General features: G+C 58.6%; 2 protein-coding genes across 2 annotated transcripts in view; one reads left to right on the top strand and one right to left on the bottom strand.

Moving 5' to 3' along the window:
• ADCK5 (aarF domain containing kinase 5) overlaps positions 1-7126 on the top strand; it is a 17333-nt gene extending 10207 nt beyond the window's left edge. Inside the window, 12 exon segments of the mRNA XM_030303601.1 lie at positions 4498-4573; positions 4705-4905; positions 4983-5123; positions 5208-5321; positions 5423-5554; positions 5623-5706; positions 5801-5882; positions 5961-6039; positions 6127-6218; positions 6294-6546; positions 6626-6742; positions 6829-7126. Of these exon segments, the coding sequence (XP_030159461.1) occupies positions 4498-4573; positions 4705-4905; positions 4983-5123; positions 5208-5321; positions 5423-5554; positions 5623-5706; positions 5801-5882; positions 5961-6039; positions 6127-6218; positions 6294-6546; positions 6626-6742; positions 6829-6934 (1477 nt within the window). The 3' untranslated portion in view covers positions 6935-7126.
• On the bottom strand, positions 7118-25653 carry CPSF1 (cleavage and polyadenylation specific factor 1). Its single transcript, XM_030303555.1, has 38 exons — positions 25593-25653; positions 25338-25496; positions 15304-15331; positions 15069-15211; positions 14884-14964; positions 14618-14769; positions 14392-14538; positions 14123-14262; positions 13934-14044; positions 13761-13854; positions 13553-13640; positions 13353-13475; positions 13215-13266; positions 13018-13112; positions 12872-12946; positions 12712-12792; positions 12541-12630; positions 12178-12288; positions 11961-12102; positions 11705-11883; positions 11487-11623; positions 11227-11401; positions 10945-11151; positions 10702-10791; positions 10465-10608; positions 10240-10392; positions 9285-9401; positions 9115-9205; positions 8960-9044; positions 8750-8891; positions 8513-8665; positions 8260-8436; positions 8114-8180; positions 7985-8032; positions 7756-7911; positions 7545-7674; positions 7309-7447; positions 7118-7230 (listed from the first exon to the last, which is right to left on the bottom strand). The coding sequence occupies exons 2-38, from the start codon at positions 25479-25481 to the stop codon at positions 7183-7185; spliced, it is 4335 nt and encodes a 1444-aa protein (XP_030159415.1). The 5' UTR covers positions 25482-25496; positions 25593-25653; the 3' UTR covers positions 7118-7182.

Raw genomic sequence — 25653 nt, 5'->3', positions numbered from 1 at the left:
CTGTCTCCCTAGGTGGTCAGGTTTGCTCGAGGGCAGCTTCTGGGCCATGACTTCTCTGTCCTGCAGGGTTGCACAGTCTCCACAGCCCTCAGGTTGACGAGGGCAGGCCCGGAGTCTTGTCTTCTGTGAGCCTCCGCCACGTGGGACTGTGCAGGACTGTTGGGGACTGTCCCCATGCAGCCTGCTTCTGAAATGCGCACTCAGCAGGTCTGGGCTTGTCTCACCTTCTGCCTCTCATGTGCTGTTGTTTCCCAGCATCGGGTGCCCCGTCAGCAGGCTTGGCATGCCTGTCTTCTCTGCTTCCTTCCTGAGAAAATGTAATTTTACAGGGGCGCGTGGGTGGCGCAGTCGGTTAAGCGTCCGACTTCGGCTCAGGTCATGATCTCACGGTTCGTGGGTTCGAGCCCCATGTTGGGCTCTGTGCTGACAGCTCAGAGCCTGGAGCCTTCTTCAGATTCTGTGTCTCCTTCTCTCTGCTCCTCCCCTGCTCACGCTCTCTCTCTCTTTCTCAAAAAAAAAAAAAAAAAAAAAAACGTTAAACCTTTAAAAAGAAAATGTAATTTTACAGCTTGCTTTCTGAGGCTGAGCTGGGATTAGAGGGAGGGGAGCTGTCCTTGTCAGCTGTAAGCCCCAGCAGTTGCTAGGAGAGGCAGGCTGGGCACAGGGTGACCACAGGGCCTCTGGAGTAAGGGGCACTGTGTGCTCAGGAGCCACGGACGGAGCACAGGCCAGGGGCAGGTCAGGACCGGCTCAGCACCAGGAGAGTCGGGGGCTTGTTCTGGTGCAGAGAGCAGAGATCAGAACATGTCGTACATGTGTGAGGACTCAAAGACGGGGGTGGTGGAAAGTTCACACCAAGGCCTTGGTTTCTTATCCCACCGCTTACTTAATTTTAACTTTTCAGAAACTTTTGGGCTTTCCTTTTTTGGATACAATTTCAAATATCCAGAAAAGTTGTAAGAATAATACAAAAGAACTTTTTCTTTTTCCTTGAAACATCTGCAAATAAGTTGTCAGTGTGCTCCATTATCCCTGAAACCTTGAGTGTATTTCCTAAACAAGGACGTTCTCCATAAGCACAGTCAGGAAGCTGATACGTTATAAGCCTCTAACCACCTTAGCTCATTCACACGTATGGCAATAACCTTTTTAGCACAAGGATCCCATGCTAGGCCCATCTCTAATCTCCTGCGGTCTGGAACATTCCCCCTTGTCTCTTTGGCTCTTTTTTTTCAAGTTGATTTATTTACTCTGAGACAGAGAGAGGCAGAGGGAGAGAGAGAATACCAAGCAGGCTCCACACTAACAGTGTGGAGCCCGATGTGGGGCTCAAACCCACAAACCGCAAGATAATGACCTGAGCCAAAATGAAGAGTTGTATGCTTAACCGACTGAGCCAACCAGGCGCTCCTCTCCTTGGCTGTTATGGCTAAACTTGAGGTCAAGCATGGTCCCCCAGACCCCCATGTGTGCCTAGGGCTGTCCTCAGGGATCCCCATAGACAGTTTCGATAGTTCCTTAGGACAAATCACAGAACTCAGGAAAGTTCTGGCCTCTGGATTATGTTGTTATCAAAGCAAAAAAGATACAAATTAGGATGAGCCCAAGGAAGAGATGGACAGAGTAAGGTCCAGGAGAGTCCCAAACTCAGAGCTCCCGTGTCCTCAGTGACACGTTACACCCCCACTCCTGCCCTGTTGTTGTGTGACCGTGCATTTGGGTATTCCCTGAGCTTCGGCAAGCAGTTCCTAGTGGAGTTCCGTTACATAGGAACAATTGAATCATTGGCCTCCTGATTGAACTCAGGGTCCAGTCTCCCTCCCCTCCCCAGCTGGGCTGATATCTTGGCTCAGAGCCCCCAAAATTCTAGTCACATGGTTGATCTTTCTAGAGATCTGAGCTCTTCGTTAGCATGAACCATCCTGGCCCATCATGAATCGGACTCTCCTGTCACTCAGGAAATCCCACGGTTTTAGAGGCCCCCTGCCAGGAGCTTGGGGCAAAGGCCAGGCAGGCCCTTCTGAATGAAGCTAACTCTTCATTACCCAGTGACCTTGACACATCTGGAGGCTTATAGGCCGGTAATGTACAACAGGGGTCAGCAAACTGTGACCAAAAGTGGCTGCTGCGTGTTTTATAAATCAAGCTTTCTTGGAACCGTAGTCACGTCTGTTGTGTACACGTTGCCTGCGGCTGCTTTCACTACAACGGCAGAGTGGAGACCGTGTGGCTCATAAAGCCCAAAATACTCTGTGAAGAAAAGTTTTGCTGGCCCCTTTTGTAGAAGGCCTCTCTGGTTGCGTTTGTCTGATGCGTGCTCACAGCTGGATTCAGTTGGTGCGTTTGGGCAGGAACAGCACAGAAATGACACCGTTCTGCACCTGTCAGGTGGCACGTGGTTTCAGTGCGTCCCAGTGAGCTTTGCTGTTTGGTTCCTGGTCTTTGCGTCATGTCGATGTCTGTTCCTGCCGCCCCTTGCCCACCGCCTCAGGGCTCCCGGGGCGTCTCAGGTGAATTCATTCTTAGGTGTTCGCCAGATGGTGTTTTTTTCTAATTCAGTCTTCCCACGTTTGTTAGTTGTCATTGTACTGTAAGAAAAAGATTTCTTTTCCCCATTTATTCGTGTCAGTCTGGACTCATGGATTTTTTATTCTGTGGGTCGCTCTCTGTTGACATCACTGTGGATTTTTTTGTTGCCTACTGCTCCGGGATTGGCTGGTGGGAGCCCCTTCAACCTGGTCTTTGCGATCCTTTTTTTCCTTCCCCCCCCCCCCCCCAAGTTTTTATCTAAATTCCAATGAGCTAACATAGTGTACTATTTGTTTCAGGTGTACATCCTTCCTTCTATCTCCAACATTTTATAGTAAACACTTAAAACAGTGGAATTGGAGACACTATGCAGTGAACGTAGATTTTGCCGTTAACATCTCAGCTTTTTATTTTCTTTTCTCCCATCAATTCCTACCCCTGAATCCTTTTGGCATGTCTCCATTTCTGGAGCATTTGGTTCCTCCCTTTGCACTGAGATACTCCAGGCTCATCTTGTTCTTTCCCAGGCCTGGAGTCAGCTTCTCTCCAAGGGAGTGGGAGAAGGGTCTTAAGGATGATGTAGACGTTGGGTGTGTGTGCTCCCAGGCCCTCCCAGACTAGCGCTGGGGGCCGTTAGGGCACGTGAATGTGTGCACACGCGCGTACTTAGGTGTGTTTGTTTCCTGCCAAACCTTGCTTTCACACAGATACTTCCCCACAGGGACCTTTCTCATTCTCTCCCTTTCTATATCTGTGACGCCCTTCTCCAACTGGGAGAATCCTGGCTTCCCCGTCTTTAATTTAGTGGCTTATTCGATCGGTCACCTTGCGTGAAGCAGTTACCCAGCCCCCCCCCCCCCCACCTTTGCAGACCTTGCATTGGCTTTTGGACTGAATTATTCAGGGAGGGAAGCCCTCTCCCCTGCGTCTGTGGAGCTCAGAGAAATCCTGTGTCCTTGCTCACCCTGCCAACCATGCATTCCCTTCTTCACAGGCAATCCTGTTTGTTTCCTGTGTCGGGCTGGGGGGTGAGTGGGGCAGAGCTGGTCTACGGGGGACAGTCTGGAAGGCACGGGGCATGGGCTGAACTCACACGCTGCTCTACGTGACTGCTGGGAGCAGCGTGTACTGCAGCAAGGAAGCAAACCTATCCAGGATCTAGCAGCCTATTCCTTCCTGCCTTTTAATTCCGACCCTTCTGTGGCAGGGGTGGCCGAGAGGCAGGGAGGTAGAGGTTTGGCTTCACCAGTGGCCTCAGGTCCTCTCAGGGCTTTTTCCTGAAGAACAGGAGCCCCACACCCCACTCAAAGGTCTGAGGGTCTGTGGTCTGTGACGCCAGAGGCCTGGACTCAGCCCTGGTTTTTTTCCCTCTCCAGACCCAGGGTCCCTGTCCACAGCCTGGAGGGCGGGGAGCGAGTACCCTCGCTGTCATAAGGAGGGGCCTGGGCCCCCAGGACAGCTCCGTGGAGCTGTCCGGGGACATGTGGAGGGTGCCTGGGGGGCTGGCAGAGCCCAGTCCGGGAAAGGAGGCTGAGTACAGAGGCAGGGCCAGCAGTACGGAGGGGCCTGGGGCCAGGTCACATCTGCACATAGGAGCTGGTGACAGCAGCCAGCTTGCCGGCCATCACCGCTGCACCAGTTCTCAGGTGCTGTGAAAGAATGAGAAAGAAGCCATGCCTGACTGGTAGGGCGCGAGCCGTCCCCAGACGTCCTGGATGCTCGCTGAGGCGCGTTCAGGGACAGGGGTTGCATGGACGCGGGCTGCCCATTGTGCAGACCACGAACGGAGACCGCCCTGCCGGCAATGCTGTCCGGGAGCAAGGAGGCTAGACCAGAGCCCGTCCTCTGTGTCCTGGTCCGGCCTGTGATCCCCACAGCCCCTGCCACGTGCTCACTTTGGTCTGGTGGGCTAGTGGGGGGTCTGAGGCCCAGTGCCTGCCAAGGGCTGAGGACAGCCTGTGCCCACAGGTCTCTGAGGGTCGGCCTCCAGATCTCCCTGGACTACTGGTGGTGTGCAAACGTCGTCCTGCGAGGGGTGGAAGAGGTTTGTCCCCGTGTCCTGGCCACGGTGGGGGGAGGGCCAGGGGAAGGGGACAGGCCAGGTGGAGGTAGGTGTTGGGGGCACTAAGGAGGCGCCTGCCTGCCCCCATCCCTTCCCTCCATGCCTGTGGTCAGAACAGCCCGGGGTACTTGGAGGTGATGTCTGCATGTCACCAGCGGGCGGCCGACGCGCTGGTGGCCGGGGCCATCAGCAACGGGGGCCTCTACGTGAAGCTGGGCCAGGGGCTGTGCTCCTTCAACCACCTGCTGCCCCCGGAGTATATCAGGACCCTGCGTGTGCTGGAGGACAGGGCCCTCACCCGCGGCTTCCGGGAGGTGAGCCCTACTCTTGGGCTGGGAGCTGGGGGCCTTGCAGCGGCCCCCACGCTGCTCCAAGAAGCCTCTCGTGCCAGGTGGACGAGCTGTTCCTCGAAGACTTCCAGGCCCTACCCCACAAGCTCTTCCAGGAGTTTGATTACGAGCCGATCGCTGCTGCGAGCCTGGCCCAGGTGCACCGAGCCAAGCTGCACGACGGCACGGCCGTGGCTGTGAAGGTATGGGGGGGGGGGCCGCTCCACAGCGGGCTCTGGGGCTGTGGTGGCGGCCCTGGGTCCTCCCTGCAGCCTTGCCTGACGCAGGTGCAGTACATCGATCTGCGGGACCGCTTTGACGGCGACATCCACACTCTGGAGCTCCTGCTCCAGCTCATCGAGTTCATGCACCCCAGCTTCGGCTTCAGCTGGGTCCTCCAGGTAACCGCTGCCCAGAGGCAGGCTGGAGCAGTGTCTGCACGTGTGTGCTGGGGGTGGGCTGGTCCCTGACCTGGACCCCCAGCTGCCCATGTGGCCCCCAGGACCTGAAGGGCACCCTGGCCCAGGAGCTGGACTTCGAGAACGAGGGCCGAAACGCTGAGCGCTGTGCACAGGAGCTGCAGCACTTCCGCTATATCGTGGTCCCCCGCGTGTACTGGGACACGTCCAGCAAGGTGGGCTGGGCCCCCTCCTGGGTGGGAACGTACGGGCCTGCTGAGCTCAGCCACTTGCTCTCTCCCAGCGTGTGCTGACAGCTGAATTCTGTGAAGGCTGCAAGGTCAACGATGTGGAGGCCATCAAGACCATGGGGCTGGCAGTGAAGGACGTGAGTGCCGTGCGCGTCGGCGCGTGGATGTGGGAGGGGTGCGTGGGCGCCCTGAGCACAGGGCCATGGTGGCGTAGTCCCGTTCTCTCTCCAGATAGCAGAGAAGCTCATTCAGACTTTTGCCGAGCAGATATTTTACACAGGCTTCATCCACTCTGACCCCCACCCTGGCAATGGTAGGAAGAACCCCCACCCCGGGGTGAGGGTGGGGGGCCAGGGGTAGGGGGGCGAGAGCCAATGTGCTGTGTCCCTAGTCCTGGTGCGGAAAGGCCCAGATGGGAAGGCACAGCTGGTGCTGCTGGACCATGGGCTCTACCAGTTTCTGGATGAGAAGTAAGCAGGGAGCAAGGGGGGGGGGGGGGGAGGGGGGGGGGAGGGCACTGGCCGGGGCCCTCTGGCCTTACTGCTGAGCTCCCCTAGGGACCGGGCAGCCCTGTGCCAGCTGTGGCGGGCCATCATCCTGAGGGACGATGCGGCAATGAAGACACACGCAGCCGCACTTGGGGTGCAAGGTGAGGCTGGGGCGTGCAGGCGTGTGGGCTCGCGGGGCACGCGGGCCTGGCTCACTGTCCCCCCGCCCCCCCCAGACTATATCCTCTTCTCCGAGATGCTCATGCAGCGGCCCGTGCGCCTGGGGCAGCTGTGGCGCTCGCACCTGCTGAGCCGCGAGGAGGCAGCCTACATGCAGGCCATGGCGCGAGAGCACTTCGCGGACATCGTGAGGGTGCTCAAGGCCCTGCCGCGGTCCATGCTGCTCGTGCTGCGCAACATCAACACCGTGCGCGCCATCACCACCACCCTGGGCGCCCCCGTTGACCGCTACTTCCTCATGGCCAAGAGGTGGGCGCTGGCTGGTGATGCCCGGGGGGGGTGGCGGGGGGTGGAATGACTGTGCCGGACTGACCGTGTCTCTGGGCAGTGCGGTCAGGGGCTGGAGCCGCCTGGCGGGTGTGGCGTACCAGAGCGTCTACGGTGCCAGCCTCCTGCGCCACATCAAGGTCATCTGGGAGACATTCAAATTTGAAGTGGCCCTAAGGTGAGGGGGTGGGAGGGGGCAGGCTGGGGCAGGCCGCCAATACCTGCTCCCCACCAACCTGTGACCCCTCTGCCCTCCCACCCCAGGGTGGAGACCCTATCGATGCGGCTCACTGCCCTCCTGGTTCGGCTGTTGTTCCAGCTGGGCCTCCTGCCGGAGACCCAGGAGCTCTCCCGGTACCTGGAGACCTAGGGAGCCCCAGGGACAGCAGACCTCAGAGCTCACCCAGCGTCCAAGCAACAGATCAGGGTTGAAGGTGCACGTGCCCCAAGACCAGGGGCGCTGAGGCAGCGGTGGCCTGGAGCAGGTGTGGGGGACAACACGGGGCTGTGGCCACAGCCCAGCCGGGAGACCCTGTAATGACCACAAACTCTCTTCAAATCACTCTTTTTCCTCGTGTTTTGTACAAAAAGGGGTGGGGGTGGTGCACAGGGGTGGGTCTAGAAGTGGGCGGTGACGCGGTCCGTCTCCAGCAGGTCCTCCAGGATCTGCAGAGAGAGAGAGGGGCTGGTGAGGGGGTAGGGGGCAGTGGGGAGGGCGGGGCGGGGCAGACGGGGTGGGCTTACGATGTCGGGGGTGGTGCCGATCTTCTTGGCCAGCTCGCCGCGCTCCATGGTGCTGAGGTACAGGTAGCGGTTGAGCAGCTCCCCGTCCAGGACGTTGCGCACCGCGTTCTGCAGGATGCGCCGGTCCACATGCAGCATCCTGGGGAGGCAGGCAGGCAGGAGGACGTGGGGGGGGGGGGGGAGAGGAGTTGGGGGGGGGGGGGGAGAAGTTGGGGGAGGGAGCGGGGCAAACTCACCGGAAGGCCCTGGGGTTGAGGCCGGCGTGGTGGGGCAGCATGGTGGTCAGCGCGTTCTGAAGCATTAGCAGCCGCCGGTAGGTCTTCTCCTGCATGGGCAGTAGCAGCCCGATGCCGCCGTCCAACGTGGCTGCGGGAGGCACGGGGTGAGCCGGGCTGACCGTGCCCTGCCCCGCGCCACACACCCGCCCCCATCTGACCCGGGACTCACCGAACCACGTGATGTGCTTGTTCTCCCACACGACGGACTTCTTGCTTGGTCCCTCGGCAGCCCCCCGGCATGGGGTCCTCCAGAACGTGTTCACGTGGGCGCCCACGTGGAAGTCCGCCCGGCGGAGCAGGCGCATGCCCCCAAAGCTCTCTTTGGCTAAGCCGGAGGGAGCTCAGGTCACTGCCCGCCCAGCCCCCAGCCCCACAAAAGGGGAAGAGGGAGCACTCACCTTCTGGCAGGTACATGTACACCATGAGGTTGCGGTCACGGTCAGACACTGGGGAGCAGAGCGCCCAGGGTCAGCCCGGCCACACCCAAGGTCTGAAAGACCCCAAAGCCCCCCAGGCCCCGTGCTCACCCAGGAAGCCCAGTTGGGCGTTGTCCACCATGAAGTCCACACTGTACACCTCCAGGGGCTTGGCATCCTGAGGACGGGGAGGAGGGGTGTCAAGGTCGGCCTGAGGCCAGCACCCGCCCGGCACTGTGCGCAGGCCCCACGGGTACCCGGGACACAAGGCTCAGTGTCTTGCTCTCCTCCTGGTAGCGCAGCAGCGAAATGCTCTTCATGACGTCGGCGGCCAGGATGAAGTTCTTGACGCTGATCATCTGGTGGATGTAGAGCTGGGTGTCGATGAAGGCCATGCCGGTCAGCTCGCTGGCCCGCAGGCTCCACAGGAAGATCTAGGGGGACAGAAGGAGTAGGCAGCGAGCGGAAGGCAGCGGGCAGGACTCGGGAGGGCAGTGGGAGAGGGCACACCTTCTGGCCGATGGCAGACACTAGGTGGCCGTTGCAGTGGCAGAGGGCAGTTACTGGCCCTTTCTGCTCCTTCTCGTACAGGACTTTGAACTTGTTCTTGGTCAGGGGTTGGCCAGGCTCAGGCACCACCTCGATCACATCCATGATCAGGATCTGCCGGGGAAGGAGGGTGGGTGAGGCACAGGGTCGGTGCTGGGGCTGCCGGGCACGGCCCGCCCCCTCCTGCTAGCCCCTTACCCGCCCTCGGCACGTGACTTCCTCCCCCTGCATGAGGCAGGTCCCAGCAGCCACGTAGCCCTTGAGGCCGGACACGGTCTCCTCACTGCGCAGCGACACCGTCTTCATGCAGGTCACGTGCTCCCACTCCTCCAGCTCGATCCTGCACACGACAGGGTCAGGAAGCAGCCTACGGGCTGGCCCCGGGTCCCCAGCCAGACCCAGCCCCACCTGGCATTAGGGATGGCCTCCCAGCTGACTGGGGAGATGAGCTGGATGGAGAAGGCCTCCTGCTGCGGGTGGATGTACCGGTCGTCTGCAAGGACAAAAGGCGACGGTCAGGGTGGGCATCCCGAACGGCAAGCCCCCCTCTGGGCATCTCGCACCTCTCTCAATAGTCTCAAACTCCTTCTCTTCGCCGGTCATGCGTGGGATGCGGGTGCACGGCATGTTGGTGCTGGTGGCAACAGCATACACCTGGGAGAGTGGAGGGCGTCACGGGCAGGCCGGAGGCAAGACCCAGAGGGTCTCTGGCCTCGAGGGGACGGGGTCAGACCTTGGACTCCACGTGGTAAGCCACATAGTGGGCTGTGCAGCGCAGTGGGATCTTCCTGACAGGCCACGGGGCGTCGTATGACAAGTAGGCAGGCAGGACGCTGATCCTCAGCTCACCCTGGGAGGCGGGGTACAAGGGTCAGGGAAGCCAGGCACCCGCCAAAGGCCAGGCAAATCCCAGGCTTCTGAGGGCTACCGTGCGGACAGCCCTCAGCTCTACTGGCACAGGTGTGTGCAAGGGGCTGAGACCAGCTGTCCTGTGCTTCACCGGCTTGCTGTCCCCTCCCCCAGGCTCACCCAGGACTGGGATGCTGGCCACAGACTTGTCTGGGCCAGGGCAAGGGAGGACCAGGCTCACAGGAAGCTAGAGGCTAGAAGCAAAAGCTTACCGGTACACTGACCACACCAGAGTCTGCACAGACGGGCAAGGGAGCCCCTGCCAGGGCCCCCCTTCACCCACGGTCCCAAGCGTGTCAGCATCTACAAAGCCCTGGCCGTGCTATCATCGCTGTTTTCTCAGTCACCTGGGGTCACCTCTATCAATATACTGGCATCGTGGAGGAGGAAATGGGAGGCTCGGAGAGAGTGGGTGTCTCGCCCAGAGTCACACAGCTCCTGAAGGGCAGGGCTGGGGTCTGAGCCACAGAGCAGTGACTAGGCCTTGGCCCCGCAAACGGGTGCCCTTGTGGGTTACGGTCTCCGCTGCCGCCTGCCCTGTCCTTCAAGCTTTCCCAGTGTTAAGCCCCAGGTTGCACCTCTTTGACCCTGGCCCTGTCCACTGTCTAGACAGCTCCCTGACCCTCCAGATGAAACCCAGGATCCTGCCCTGTGACGGGCTGTTGAGGGCCTCATTTCGGGGGCCCCCGCACGTCTTCCTGACCCAGGCATCACTGGTGTGTGTCAGATGGAAGTGAGGAGGGCAACGTGAAGCAGCCTCAGTCCTGGGGTCTCCCTACCTGTCTGTTGAAGTACAGGAATCCACGGGGGCAGTTGACGTTGTGGAACGGGGCAAAGGAGTCAATGGGACCATCGATGCCCATGGGGTGCAGCCGCAGGGCCCCCCGGCCAGTCACCAGGAGCCAGTGAGGCGAGGGGCCACAGATGAACACCTGAAGGCAGGTACTATGAGAGGAAGCCCCATCTGCACCCCCCACGGGCCCCCCATAAAGCCACCTGCCTACCCCTGAGTAGCCATAAATGTCCTCGAAGTATCGGAACCGTGCCACACGGCCACGGGCCCCAGCCCCCTCCTCAGCGCTGCCGCCTTCCACTTTCTTCTTGGATGGCTTTGGCTTCTTCTCACGGAAGTTGATGTTGTGAGGGACCTGGGGGTGGAGGTGTGTGCACCATGAGGGCCGGGTCTCCCCCCTCACACGTTCCACATCCACCCCACACCCAGCACAACCCGGTCACCGCACCTTCTTGAAACGGACTTTGAGGTTTCCCTGGCCGAGCTGGGAGTCATGGGGGAAGGCCTCGTAGATGAGCAGCTCCTGGTCCACGTGCACCTGTGCGGCAGTGCGGGGTCACCAGGGGAAAGGAAAGGCGCACTGTGGGGTCACCACGGGAAAGGGGGGGCGCCCTGCAGGGTCATAGGGGGAGGGGCAGGGGCAGGGGGGCAGTGCAGAGCCACCAGGAGGGGACAGAGGGCCCACACTCACCAGGAGGTAGGGCCTGCTCTGGCGGCTCCCCAGCGCCACCAACAGCACCTCCTTGACAAGGGGCAGCTCCCCCTGGCGCGTGGCCTCCTCCTTCCGGGCCTCAGCCTGTGTGGTGGGCTGACCAAAGGAGCTGTCCACCAGGACCCGCTGCCCCACGGGAAAGTTCTTCACCAGGAACACCAGCCGCCAGTCAGGGAGCTGGTAGATCTGTGTGGGGAGTGGGATTAGCAGCCGCAGGGAGCAGGGGACAGGGAGCTGCGTGGGGTGCAGGGCATCACACACCTCCAGGGTTCCGTTTTCCCGCACCAGTAGGCACCAGTGAGTGGGCTCGGCCCGGAATGGGGTAGGGTCCCGGTCAGCAGGGGGTTGGCTGCTCCTTCGGGCCTCCTCCTTGCTGGGGCTGAAGAGGGAGCCCGAGTCCCCGTACAGCATCTCCTCCTCATCGTCCACCGTGGGGCTGGAGGCCGGGGCCGGAAGACAGGTCACGCGTGGCCTGCCACAGGGAACCTGGCCCCAGCCCGTGCCCCGGCCACCCAGAATACCTGGTTTCGGAGCCCTGGCCCTCCGCCTCCGAGCCACTGCGGCCCCCCAGGTCATCACGGGCCCCGCCCAGGCGGCTCTCAGTGGTGAACATGCCGCTGACATCACGGTACACGCAGAGCGTGATCACCTTGGACTGCTGCAGGGAGAGGGGCGGGGCTCAGCTCCGGGGGAAGGGGAGTCAGCAGGCTGTGGGCGTGGCGAGGGGAGGGTGGCTCACATGGTGCAGCGGGGGCTTGTGCAGCGCCAAGCGGTGGTGACGACCCCCATATGAGTCGCTCTTGAGCAGGAACATGGTGACGTGGCCCTCGGCACTCATGATGACCACGTAAGGGTCAGCCACGGCACACTGCACGATGGGGGAGCCCAAGTCCACGGGGATGAAGTGCAGCTGGTTCACTGTGGGCACAGGACGGTCAGCACCGGGTGGTCAGCACCGCCCACCCTTGCCCACCTGCCCACCCGCCCGAGCCCACCTCCTTCCAACAGGCGGATGCCGAGCGGCGACACCTGCACGATGTAGCGATTGTCCCCAATGTTGCCAGCAAAGACCGTGGGGCCCTGCGTAGCAAAGCCACTAGTGTCCAGCTCCATGATCTCCTGCCCTGTCTGCAGGATCTGCAGGTAATGGGAGAGTGAGGCGCACGCTCACCGTGGGACCCCGCCCCAGGCTGCGGGACCCCCACCCCTTACCATGGTGGAGTCTTCCCGGCTCAGGATAAGGAACCCGTGTCTTCGTCCATCGTCTTCCGCCTCAAGAGTGCTAGGCTCCTGCTCTGCGCCCTCCCCCTTAGAGGTCTCCTCCTGTGACAGCAGACGGAGAGCGGGAATCACACCACCCAACCAGGGGTGCCTGGGAAGAGGGTGGGGGGAGGGCAGACCCCCAGCCAAACCAGAGCAAGTGTGCACCCAGGCCTGCCTGAAATGTCACGGCCAGCCCTGTCCTGGGCCCCACTGCCTCCAAGCCACCCGCACACTCAGGCTGAGTCCATGTGGACGCAGCAACGGGTCACCTGCCCCACTCAGGGCCTCCTCACCAGCCCAGGATACACCTACTTGCTCCTTGCGCACAGGGGCGATGACTGTCCACATGTCATAGCAGCCAGGAAGCTCAAACGTCGTCACCACCTGGGGCCGGATGCTCTTCTAGAAGGACGAATGGGGGGCGGGGGGTGTCAGTTCACCCAGGTCCCGCCAGGAGGCACCACACCGCCTGCCCCCACATACCTGTAGGACCGACAGGGCCCCATTCTTCCCATAGCCGGAGCACACCACGATCTCCAAGTCTGGCTCGGGGCTGTTCTGGAACTGCACAGCAGCTCAGAGTGAGGACAGGGCCCCACTGCTGCGTGAGCCCCTTGCCCCCCATCTCTTCACCCAAAAGCACCTCTTCAGAGAGGAAAGCAGGCTCGCCCATGGCAGCGTTGGCACAGGGTCCGATGTTGAGGATGCTGTCACATACCTGCAGACACAGCAGTGCTCAGGCAGGCAGGCCGGCTGGCGTGGGAGGCCCCTCCCTGTGCCCAACCTCACCTCAAAAGAGTAAGTGGCCAGCTGTGTGCCCGACTGGGCCTCGCTGCCGTATACTTCAATCTCATCCACCTCGTCCTGAGGCACCGACTTGCCCCCTGCAGCAGACAAGAGACCCCGTCGGGCCAGGACGCCCGGTTGCCTGGCCGCCAGGCCTAACCCCACCAGCCCCTCCCTGTCCCGTGCAGGCCTGTCCTCACCTGACCAGCCCACCGTGGAGTCCACTCGCTTCTTCTTCGAGGGAGGCTCTTCCTGCGAGGCAGGAGGGGACAGTGAGCATCCCTCTGAGGCTGGCCCTGCACAAGAGGCCAGCGTCCTGACAGGCCCCGGGCACCCACCTTGTCAGCAGCTTCTCGGACGGCGCTGGCCGGAGGTTCCTGTAGCTTCTCTGTGTACTTGAGGAGGAGCGAGTTGCCCAGGCGAGAGCCGAGGAACAGGTACCCAGGCTCCATGGTGACCATCTGAAGACCAGTGGGCGGTCAGGGTGAAACCAGGCCCAGACCCAGGGCCACCTCCCACCCACCCAGTCCCAACTCACGCTGGTGGTAAGGACACTGGCGGCCGCCTTGTCGAAGTGGAAGGCGCGGACACTGCGCATGCCGTCCGTGATGAGGGTCAGCACGTAACTGCCAGGACGGGGAGCACTGAGCCGGGGGCAGGGCTCAGAGGGGGGGCACGGGACTCACCGAAGGGAGGGTGTGGGCAGGGCGGAGGGCACGGGGCTCACCGAAGGGAGGGAGACTCACATCTCACCACCCTTGAGGGAGATGACCATCTTGTCGTAGGAAATGAAGGCTGCCTGGGCACAGTCGAGGGTGATCCGCACGCCCTCCTGGGTGCCTGTGCAGGGTGCGGTTAGACAGACTCCGCAGCCCTCCTGCCCTCCCTGCCCTGCGGTCCTGCCCCAGCCCACACTCACGGAGGGGAAAGGCGGTGGTGCCGGTGGTGAGGCCGTTGAGAGCCACGCCGTATGGGGGGACGCTCTGGTTCAGGTACAGCAACGAGTTGACAGCAAAGACCACCACCCCACCTGGAAATGGACATGCTGGTGGGCGGGGCTCGGCGCCCTCCCCCCACCCCCCCCACCCCCAGCCCCATAGGGGCTCACCGATGGGCTTGGGCACAGCGAGGGCCTGCGTGCAGTCGAAGGGGAGGCTGGTGAGAGACCAGATGACAGGGTGGACCTTCTGCGTGATGTTCAGCGAAATGGCCACAATGGAGCACGTGTCCTGCCGCACAGCCACCCGCCTGGGGACAAAGAAGTAGGTCAGCCAGGGGGCCAGTCACAGCACTCCAAGGGCGGGGTGGCCCAGTCCTAGTCCCAAATGAGACCCACCCCAGGCCTTGGCAGCTGCAGCCACAGCAGAGGGGCCTCACCCAGGCCAGGTCTGGTTGGGCTCGAACAGGATGAGCAGGGTGGGCTCGTAATAGCCGTGCAGGAACTGCAGGTCTACGATGTTGAGCAGCTTCTCGTCCAAGCCGCGCACGTCGATGATGTAGCTGGGCAGAAAGCTGGACCTCTGCCTGGGGGCGACAGGCTTCAGTGGGCGGAGGAAGGAGAGAGCTCCGGTTGGACGAGCCCCTCCCCTGCCCCAGTACTCACCCCTCCCCCATGAGCCCCTCGTGCTCCTCGGCCAGGCTCTCCCTGCGGAAGGGCAGGACCACCAGGCGTGTGCCGTAGATGAGCATGGCCGCGCAGCGTCCGTCGGGGTCCACCCGCACCCGCGGCGTATGCACATTCTGCACGAACCCATCCTGGGGGCAGAGGGCACCGCTAGGCCAGCCTGGGGATAGGAGGGGAGCAGGGGGCAACGGGCTGGGGCGGGAGGGAGGGGGGCAGGGAGGGCTGGGGGCACGGCCTGGACCTACCCGTAGCTCAGGCTCCTCAAAGTAGTGTAGAGACAGGGTCTTCAGATCATGGGTGCCTGGGTCATACTCCACCACCGACAGCTGGAGGGCAGGTCAGAGCTATGGCCCCAGACTCCCCTCCCCCCAACCCCCCCTCCCCCCACAGGCCTCCCACACCCACTCCCACCTCCAAGGCCATCACCTACCTTGGCATCCTTAAAGCTCAGGAGCAGGGCATCCCGCTTGGCACCCGCCAGCTGCACGCTGGCCATAGACATGACGTTGCCGAAGAAGGAGAAGGAAGCCACCAGCTCCAGCTTTTCCCGGTGCTCCCGGTGGGCCTTTCCCTCTGGGGGAGAGGCCGGTGGGTACAGCTCTGGGCCCGCACCCCAGCCCCCACGGCCCCAGGCCTGGGGCCAGGGCAGCCTCCCCCGCACTCACCTGTGCTCCTGTCATTCTTGGTTGGCGCCTGGGAGAGGGAAGAGGAGGGTGGGCAGTGAAACCACACTGCTGCAGCCAGACGTCTGCGAGTCCTACCTCATGGTGGGACCAGGAGGGGAGACAACGCAGGGCCAGCCCTGCCCAAACCCTCACTGCAGTGGGGACCATGCTTCCAGACACTTCTAGAGACAGCCGTGCACACCCCAACCCAATGTGCACAAACTCGTGCTCACAGCCTGAGTCCCCAACTTGGCTTCCCGACAGCCCGCTCACTCCGATGCTAGCAGTGCTCAGGGTCAGAGGCTGGATGGCAGCTCTCTCCGTGCACCCTCCAACCTGCCTGGCCGTGCCCCCCACAAACTCACCCCTGGGCCCAGCCACAGCACGGGCATCACTCTACAAGACAGGCGTCCAGCTTGCCCTGAGAGCTGCCACCAGCTGCCGACCACGAGCGACCGCCCCCGGCTCCCCTGACACGTAGGGTGCCCACTGAGCCTGCGCCGGGCATGCTGCCGCAGAGGGCCGTGGCCTCGCCCGATCCCGCAGCCGGCCAGGGCCTCCCCAGGGTGGGAGAGGGCGTCCGGACTGCGCTATCCAGACCGCAGAGCGTCCGTAACCTCGGGTAATGAAACCGCAGCAAGTGCAGCCGTCCTCTGTGCCACACAGAGGGCCTGGAGGTACCGCCACGCAGGGGCACGTTTTTCTTTTACAGAAAAACAAGGGCTCCAAGCTTCGGTACGTTTTCGTGTCCATAAGAGACTGTTCTCTGTTAGTGGTAACAACACACTGACACACACACACACACTCGTAAATCGTCACTTCAAAGCAAAGTAGAAATTTTAATAACAAGAAACGAGATCGTTTTTAATGACATACTTGTGCTACTGGGCAACGTCCTGAAAAGAGCTGCTTGAGAAAAGCCAAATAATTAACTCATTTCAGAAAAGGCATTTTAGGGGGTGCCTGGCTGGCTCAGTCAGGAGAGCACGTGACTCTTGATCTCAGGGTCATGAGTTCAAGCCCCACGCTAGGCACGGAGCCTTCTTAAAGAAAAGAGGGGCTCCTGGGTGGCTCAGTCGGTTAAGTGTCTGACTTTGGCTCAGGTCATGATCTCGCAGTCTGTGAGTTCGAGCCCCGTGTCGGGCTCTGTGCTGACAGCTTGGAGCCCGGAGCCTGCTCCGGATTCTGTGTCTCCCTCTCTGTCTCTGCTCCTCCCCCACCCCTTCTCTCCCTCTCTCTCTGTCTCCCAAAAATAAATAAACATTTGGGCGCCTGAGTGGCTCAGTCGGTTGAGTGTCCGACTTCGGTTCAGGTCATGATCTCGCAGTTCACGAGTTCAAGTCCCGCTTTGGGCTCCGTGCTGACAGCTCAGAGCCTGGAGCCTGCTTCTGATTCTGTGTCTCCCCCTCTCTCTGCCCCTCCCCCACTCACACTCTGCCTCTCTCTCAAACATAAATAAACATCAAAATTAAAGGGGCGCCTGGGTGGCTCAGTCGGTTAAGCGTCCGACTTCGGCTCAGGTCATGATCTCACGGTCCATGAGTCCGAGCCCCGCGTCGGGCTCTGTGCTGACCGCTCAGAGCCTGGAGCCTGTTTCAGATTCTGTGTCTTCCTCTCTCTCTGGCCCTCCCCCGTTCATGCTCTGTCTCTGTCTTAAAAATAAATAAACGTTAAAAAAAAATTTTTTTTTTAATTCTTAGTAAGCCAAGAATGCAACTTCCTCAACCAAACAAGGGACATCTACAACAACCCTTCAACAAGGTCCCACTGGAGTGAAGTGTCCCAGTCACCTCTGTGACCAGGACCAGCCGGGACACCCACACTCCCCTTGCCGGGGGTGAGGTCAACACATACAGACCAACTGTAGTCCCACCCACAAGCAAAATGCAGAGTGAAAATCTTGAAGAACTTCAAGAGACATACGGACCTAGTCAAATGCTCTAACATACCACTGGCATCGACGGAGGAAGGGGAAGGGCAGAATCAATAAATGAAGATGTTGACCAATCGTTTTCCAAAACTGACGAAAAGCATCAATCTACAGACTCAAGAAGAGCAGCAAACCCCAAAACAAGATAAATATAAAGCAAACCAGGGGTGCCCGGGTGGCTCAGTCGGGAAAGCGTCCAACTCTTGACTTCAGCTCAGGTCATGATCTCTCGATTCCTGAGTTCAAACCCCATGTCGGGCTCTGCACTGACAGTGCGGAGCCTGCTTGGGATTCTCTTTCCCTGTCTCTCTGCCCCTCCCCTGCTCATGCTCTCGCTGTCTCTCAAAATAAATAAATAAGCTTGAGTAAAAAGATAATAATAACAACGACAACAATAATAATAACGAAGCCACAACCAGAGAGGAAGGACAATGGGTGAGAGGGGATATGCAGGAGGAGAACAGGCAAGTCCAGAAAACAAGCCATTTCTCGTCCTGGCCCCGGCCCTGGACAGAGCCCCCCACCTAGACTTCAGCCCTATGTTTACAAATGCCCTGCCACAGGAATAAGCCATTTCTTTCTTGTTGAAAAAAGAGAAAGAAAACAAAACTACAACCAGGTGCATCACAGTAAAAAGACAAAACCAAGGGGGCACCTGGGTGGCTTGGTCGGTTAAGTGTCCGACTTCGGCTCAGGTCATGATCTCACGGTCTGTGAGTTCGAGCCCCACGTCGGGCTCTGTGCTGACAGCTCAGAGCCTGGAGCCTGTTTCGGATTCTGTGTCTCCCTCTCTCTCTGCCCCTCCCCTGTTCATGCTCTGTCTCAAAAATAAATAAACGTTAAAAAAAAAAATTAAAAAAAAAAAAAAAGACAAAACCAAGGACAAAGAAAAAGACCTTAAAAGGAGCCAGAGGAAAAAGGAGACATCACCTTCATAAAAGCTGATTTTCACTTTTTTTTTTTTTTTTTTTTAGGGCGGGAGGGAGAGAGAGGGAGGGAGAGAGAGAGAGGGAGAGAGAGAGAAGGAGAGGAGAGAGAGAGAAGGAGAGGAGAGAGGGAGAGAGGGAGAGAACTCTCAAGCAAGCGCGGGGGGGGGGGGGGGGGGGGGGGAACCCCAAGCAGGCTCCACACTCAGCACAGAGCCCAACCAGGGACTCAATCCCTGGGATCATGGGATCATGACCTGAGCGGAAATCAAGGGTCAGACGCTTAACTAAGCCACCCAGGTGCCCCCATAAAAGTTGATTTTCACCAGAAACCATACAAGCCACAGACAGTGGAATAACATCTTGAAAGCGCCGAAAGGAAACAATTAACCTAGAATTCTAAACCCAGTGAAAATGCCCCTCGAAAAGGAAGCTGAGATAAAGGCATTTCCAATACAAAAGTGGAGCAAACTCACGGCCAGCAGAAAACCTGCAGGATTATTAAAGGAAGTTCTTCAGGTTGAAAAGCCCAGCATAAAAAAGGATTATAAGCTGCTAAGAGCTCATAAGGCTGGGAGGATATAAGGGGATGAAGGACGCGTGGGAGAAAGGAGCACTCTTGGCGGCAGGAAGCCCACACAATTAGAAGAGGGAAGAGGCAGGAAAAGCAGCCGAAACAAAAACCATCGGTGGAACCAACAGGAGTAAATTAAAGTTTGAGGAGTAAGACAACGTTTACACAACCTCAAAATATGTCCCACGAGGTACTTAGTAGTTACCACGGGAAACGCAGTGATGTTCCGGGGGGAACCCCACCATCCAAGCCAGCAGCCCAGTGACTATACAAAGAGACATCTTCTGTTACAAAAGACGTCATACCGGGGTAAATTGGCAGGATCTGACCAGGCCTGGCCTTCTCCCAGTGTCACTGTCGTCATCAGACCACTGTTCTGTGGCTGTGCAAGAGACAGACCTCCATGCTGTCAGGGTGCACAGGACGCGCTGACCTCCAGGAGCTGAGAGGCCTCCTGTCTACGACTTACTCTCCAGGCTTAGGGAAAAAAAGAGAAGCAAGCAAGCAGATACGGCACAACGTTCCATCTGGGACTGTGGGTAAAGGTACATTGGAAATGTCTGCTCTTGAAACTTCTCTCGAGTCTGAAATGATGTAAAATCGAGAGGCTAAAAACAGTAATAACGTACTGCAGGGCTGATAACGTAGGTCAAACCAGGGGCTCAGGGAGATAAACAGGGCTAAAGTATAAAGGATTTTATACCGTTCCGGGAGCAGCAAAAATGCTCATCTAAGCCAAACTGTAATAAATCCAGGAGGCCTAGCGTAACTGTTAACATCACTAGAAAATAATACGAAACACGTAACTAAAAGCCAACAGGAAGATAAGATGACTTAAAAAGTCCTCACTAACCCAAAACAAAGCACAGAAAAGGAAAAAGAATGAGGGTGTGGTTAGAAAGACAGTGAGACAGACAGTGATTCAAGCTCAAGTACACACAAAATTACATTAAGTGTACATCTGCCAAACACCCAATTAGGGGACAGAAACTGCCAAATGATAACACCCACTATCTGCTGTGGAGTCACTTTCAATGTAGGGACACAGATTTAAAAAAAAGAAAAAGAGGGGCCCCTGGCTGGCTCAGTCACTGGAGCATGCGGACTTCGATCTTGAACTCCGGGTGGCGAGTTCAAGTCGCACATTGGGTGTAGAGATTCACGCCAAAAGAAACCCCAAAAAACAAAACAACAAAAAACGGGAACAAAGTTGAGATAGCTACACTGCTATTGGACAGACTAGATTTTAAGGCAAAAAATATTAGAAACAAAAAGGCAAAAAGGGATATTTCATCACAAAGAGTTCAGTTCAAAATTAAAACATTATTTTTTTTTTTTACTTCAGAGAGAGGAAAAAAACGCAATGGGGAGGGGGCAGAGGGAGAGAATCTTAAGCAGGCTCCATGATCAGCACAGAGTCCGACACTGGTCTTGATCCCACAACCCTGGCACCATGACCTGAGCTGAAATTAAGAGTTGGACACTCAACCCACTGAGCCACCCAGGCAACCCCAAAAATAACTCTAAATTTGTCTCGTATGTACCTAATAACACACGTACAACACACAAAATTCTCGACAGTCCTATGGGGCAAGTGCCCGTTGGTCATTTTAAAATCATCTTAGGGGCACCTGGGTGGCTCAGTCAGTTAAGCCTCCGACTCCTGGTTTCAGCTCAGGTCATGATCTCACAGTTCGTGGGTGCGAGTCCCACATGGGGGTCTGCACTGACAGTGCAGAGCCTGCTTGGGATTCTCACTCTCTTTCCCTCTCCCCCTCTCCCCCCCCCCCCCCCCAATAAATAAATAAACTTCAAAAAATTTTTTAAAAACTATCCTAGATATTCTTCATTTTTGGCTCTTCCATGTAAATTTGAGAATCAGATTACTAAATCTAATGAGAAACCTACTGCCACTTCGAAGACACTGAATTTATGGGTTAACCTGAGGAAAGTTGACATCTATACAACGTGAAGACTTTCCATCCATAACCGTGATCTATTTTCTATTTAGCTGGGGCTTCTGTTAATTTCAATCAACCACAATGTATGTTCCCTCCCAAAGGTCACAGGGGCCTCTCCTGCTGCCCAGTTGCACCCCTCAGGCGGCCCCAGGCCACGCACTCACCCCCCTCCCACACACAGCTTCTCTGCTCTGCACCCCCTGCCTCTTGACAGAACTGCCCTTGCTTCCCAGCTCACCCAAAGGACGGAGGCCCCAGCCACACTGCCCACCCCACACACATCCCCACCCGCTTTGTGCTCCAGGACTTCCCCACGCCTGTCACCCCACTGCAGCCACCTGCACTAGATTCCACGGGGGCAGACTGAAGACAGCCTCAACGGGGCCCATCGCCCCCCTCCTGAGTCTGGACTGGAGGCAGCTCTGAACAACAACAGGCCGTGCGGAAGGGGGACCAGGTTCCCCAGGGCCCGGCCCTTGGGATCACTGGCAGCTTCTTCCTCCGAGTAAGCAAGCGCTCCAAGTAAGAGGCCCAACCACCTCGAGGCCACCATGCCAGGAAAACCAAGCCAGCTGCGTGGGGACAGAGGAGCAGAGAGACAGAGACAGACACACCCGGCTTGCCCCCAACCCTTCAAGTCACCCAGTGGAAGCCCAGACCTCACAGAGCATAGGCCAGGTGCCTCCACGGTCCACACTGTGCCCTGTCCAAACCCCCAAGGGACTCACAGACGTATGCGTCCGTGGTACCAGACTGCTGTTGGAAGCTCCGGGGCAGCCTGCTCCACAGCAATGACCAGACCGATCCCGAGCGCTCTCACCCACCCGAGGAGCCCTCTCCATCTTCCCCCCATCAGCTCCACCTCCCGCCCCACACGCTTCTCTGACCCGAGAGTTGCAAACGTTCCTACGATGGGCCAAACAGCAACTACCTGCCTTGGCCTTCGCAGCCACACGCAGTCTGGAATTCCTGAATTCTCGCAACCCTGAGGGTGTACAAAGCTCCCGTGGGTCTCAGTGGGCCGCGAGTGGGGGCGGCTGGCGAGCCTGCTGCACTGGCTGATTCCGCGCCGGCGGGCAACACCCTGCTCTCCCGCTCGTCTTTCGAAAACCCTCTTTTCCCGCCAGTCACCACTCCATCTCTTTGATTCCCTCTTTGCACAAATCTCCAGAAAGCTGTCTATGTTCACCGGTACTAATTCTCTTTCTCTGCTCGGCTCTGAACCCTGCAGGCCCACATCCCCGACGCCCCTGTCAAGAGTCGCCAGGGCCTCCAGATCACGGGCCTCACCCGAGGCCCAGCAGTGGGAGACCCAGGGTCCCAATCTGCCACCTCCTCTGGGCTTGGGCTTTCCTCCCTCCTCCCTGGCCACACCTCCTCCAAGTCTTCCTCGGCCTCCTCTCTTCTTCCCAACCGCTCAACGCCGGGGCACCCCAGGGCCCAGATGGCCACCTTCTGGGTGACCCCAACCAGCTGGAGGGTCTGACGGGCCCAACTTCAGCTCCAGGCCACACCCTGCTCCTCAGCACGACTGCTGCTCTAACTCTCCCGCAACCTCGCAGTGCGCTGTTCCGTCGGCACCGCGGTACACCTGTCAGCGTCTGGAGTCCAAGAAAGTCCCCACGGCTCCAGCCTCTCAGAGACCATTACCTGTGAGCCCTTCCCACTGAGACAGAAGGGACGGCGTACCATGTACAGATTAGGTTACGAAGACACTGTGCTTTCACCCGGGTGAGCAGTTCTCTCTCTCAGCCTTCATTCTGGGGGAGGCCGCCCCGTGGTGAGGCTCACGTGACGGACCGAGGCCTCCTTCCGACAGCCGGCTGTGCGAGTAAGAAGCAGAAGCTCCGAGCCCACAAGGACCTTCGGAGGACGGCAGCCCTGGCCAACATGAACTGCGGCGAGAGACTGAGCAGGGGCCACCCAGCTAAGCCACTCCCGGCTCCCTGACCCCCAGAAGTTGGGGGATATCGTCTGTTGTTTTAAGTTTCTAAGTTTGGGGGTGCCTTCCCTGTTATGCAACAAGGAACATGATGTCCCAAGAGGAGCTCCTACGTCCCTTTCGCCATGTCAGGTCACAGCAACTCCGCCCCTCCCGGTGCTCAGACCAAAACTGCACCCTGGCAAAACCTCAGCATTGCCCGTGGCGCCTCACCCCTTCACATCCCACATCCTGTCCATCCTGAATCTGACTGCTTTCCACCAACCGACATCCTGATGCTGCTGACCGGTCTCCCTGCAGGCCCCCCTCCCACTTCCCTACAGACTCTTCAACACAGCAGCTAGAGTGACCTTTGCAAAACACAGGTCCTGTCACTCCTTAACCTCACCTCAGAGTTAGCAGTCAATCGCTACATTGGCCTAAAAGCTCAACATGCTGATACCGGGCCCCCACCTCACCACCTTTCTGACCTTCTGTCTTCTCCTCACTCTTTTTTTTTTTTTTTTAAAGTTTTTATTTAGTTTTGAGAGACAGAGAGAGACAGAGCGCAAGCGGGGGAGAGGCAGAGAGAGAGAGGGAGACACAGAATCTGAAACAAGCTCCAGGCTCTGGGCTGACAGCACAGAGCCCCATGCGGGGCTTGAACTCATGAACCGCGAGATCATGACCTGAGCTGAAGTCAGACGCTTAACTGACACCACCCGGGCGCCCCTCTTTTTTTTTTTTTTTTTTTAAGTAATCTCTACAGCCACTGTGGGGCTCGAACCCATGACCCTGAGATCAAGAGTCAGTCACCTGCTCCACCAACTGAGTCAGCCAGGCGCCCCTCTGCACTCACTCCTCTTTTCCTCGGGGCCTTCTGGCTGGTTCTGTTTTTTTTTTTTTTTTTTTTAGTTTATTTATTTACTTTTAGAGAGAGAGCTGGGGAGGGGCAGAGTGAAAGAGAGAGAAAATCCGAAGCAGACTCCACACTGCCAGTGCAAAGCCCGATGTGGGGCTTGAACTCACAAACTGGGGGATCATGATCTGAGCTGAAATCCAGAGTCAGACGCTTAAACAACGGAGCTACCCAGGTGCCCCATCTCTTGGCTGGTTCTGGAACACCAGTCCCTACTGCCCTAAGGCCTTCACCTGCCTGGAACCTTCACCTGACACCCACAAAGCTCTCTCCAGCCCCTCCTCCTTGCCTACTCAAATCTCAACTCTGCAAGGAGGCAAAATTTAATACCACACCTGGCTCCCTACTCCCCGACCCTGCTCTGATGCTTTCCACAGCACTTTAAACTATAGCCCAAGGCGGGGCGCCTGGGTGGCTCAGTCAGTTAAACATCTGACTTCGACTCTGGTCATGATCTCGCAGTTCATGGATGGGTTCCAGCCCAGCATCAGCCTCTGTGCTGACAGCTCAGAGCCTGGAGCCTGCTTCATATTCTCTGTCTTCCTCTCTCTCTCTCTCTCCCTCCCTCCCTCCCTCTCTGCCCCTCCCCCACTTGTGCTCTGTCTCTATCAAAAATAAATGTAAAAAAAATTTTTTAAATATATAACGATGTAAATGCTTCCCATTTGTCTCCAAAGGATGACAGGCATCAGAGAAGGGGGAACTTTATTGGAACATAGGAGTGAAAAAACTCTAGTCTAGTGATTACAGCAAAGACGCTCTCATACAATATGGGGACTGACGGATTCATTCAGTCACTTTTAGTAACCTCTACGCCAAACACGGGGCTCAAACTCATGACCCCAAGATCAAGAGTCCTATGCTCTTCCGACTGAGCCACCCAGGCGCCCCTAGTACTCTACATATTTAATGCAAAAACAAACACACGTGTCCTGAAGTAGGTGCCCAGGAAGGTCAGCCTCCTTCCGTCCGCCCCTCTGACCCCACGTGCATGCTGCGTCAGCCCCTACTCAAAGCCTTCGGTGATTCCTCCCTGCTCTGGGGTCAACCATCCTGACCACGATGTGCCTTCTTCCCCCCACCCCACTTCCGCTCTACACCCCAGTCCAACCGTGCCTGCCCCCGCCATCCTCAGCTGCTCTGGCCTGTGTGCCGGCTATTCCTTCGGCCCGGAACACCCTCCATTCCCCATCCTTGTGCCTGGAGAAGTCTTACTGCCCCCTTGAGAACAGGCAAGAAACCAGCTCTGGCAAGAAACTTTCGTGGACCAACTCTCACCGCTTGGGCAACCAGAGCACTTGTTTCCTCTACGGATGGGTCCATCACACTCTAGAAAAACTCCTGTGGGCTCTCTGGCCCCACACGAGACCCAGCCTCGTTCCTCTGGCCAGGAACTTTGTCCCGTCTTTGTCAGTCTTCCTGTCGGACTGACACTCTGGTCTCCCTCGTTCCCTCCTCTACCTCAGCCGCACTCGCTCCAACCTCCAAGCCTGTTTACAGGTGTGTTTCTACTTCGCGCGCGGTCTCTGCCGCCGAGTTTTGGTAGCTTTTGCTCACCGCTCTACCTCCACTGCCCAGCACACAGTAGGCGCTTGCGTGATTTGCTGCAAAGACCGCAGAGCACAGAAGACGCACGGGCGCGGGGAGCGGAAGGCAGGCGGAGCGCTGCGGCGCGGAGAGAGCCGCCCCGGAGGCCGCCGCGCTCGGCGGGGCTCGCTTCTCCGTCCGCCGCCGCGCGCCGCCCTCGGCGAGTACTCGGGAGGCTGCAGGGAGCTGCGAGGGGCCGGCGCGGCCCGCACCTACCTCGGCGTCGCGGTTGAGGCGGTACACGTAGAGCTGCGAGGTGCCGGCCACCACGAGGTTGCGCTCGCTGTTGTTGAAGAAGTTGCAGTACATGGAGAACTCCAGGCCGGTGGGCGGGTGCGCCTGCTTGTACACGGCGTACATGGCGCCGAGCCCGAGCTGCGCGGGGACGCGACGGGATGAGCAGGGCCGCCGCGCACGGTCCCGGCCCGGCGCCCCCTCCCCGGCCGCGCGCGCGCACGCGCGCCCGCCCACCTGGCAGTTGGAGCCGGCTCGTGGGGGAACCGCACCGCGGCGGACGCGGCCCGGCCGGACC

Source organism: Lynx canadensis, chromosome F2, assembly GCF_007474595.2.
Source record: "Lynx canadensis isolate LIC74 chromosome F2, mLynCan4.pri.v2, whole genome shotgun sequence".
Classification (NCBI taxonomy): domain Eukaryota; kingdom Metazoa; phylum Chordata; class Mammalia; order Carnivora; family Felidae; genus Lynx; species Lynx canadensis.
This window is presented reverse-complemented; position numbering and strand designations above follow the sequence as displayed.

Excerpts from the sequence above, each read along its gene's own strand:
- CPSF1 (XM_030303555.1), bottom strand. The coding sequence starts at position 25,481 with ATGTACGCCGTGTACAAGCAGGCGCACCCGCCCACCGGCCTGGAGTTC. Across the intron at positions 12,631-12,711 it reads GGGCCCTGTCGGTCCTACAG|AAGAGCATCCGGCCCCAGGT; the intron begins GTATGTGGGGGC and ends TCGTCCTTCTAG. Across the intron at positions 9,402-10,239 it reads TCCTGTACTTCAACAGACAG|GGTGAGCTGAGGATCAGCGT; the intron begins GTAGGGAGACCC and ends CCCGCCTCCCAG.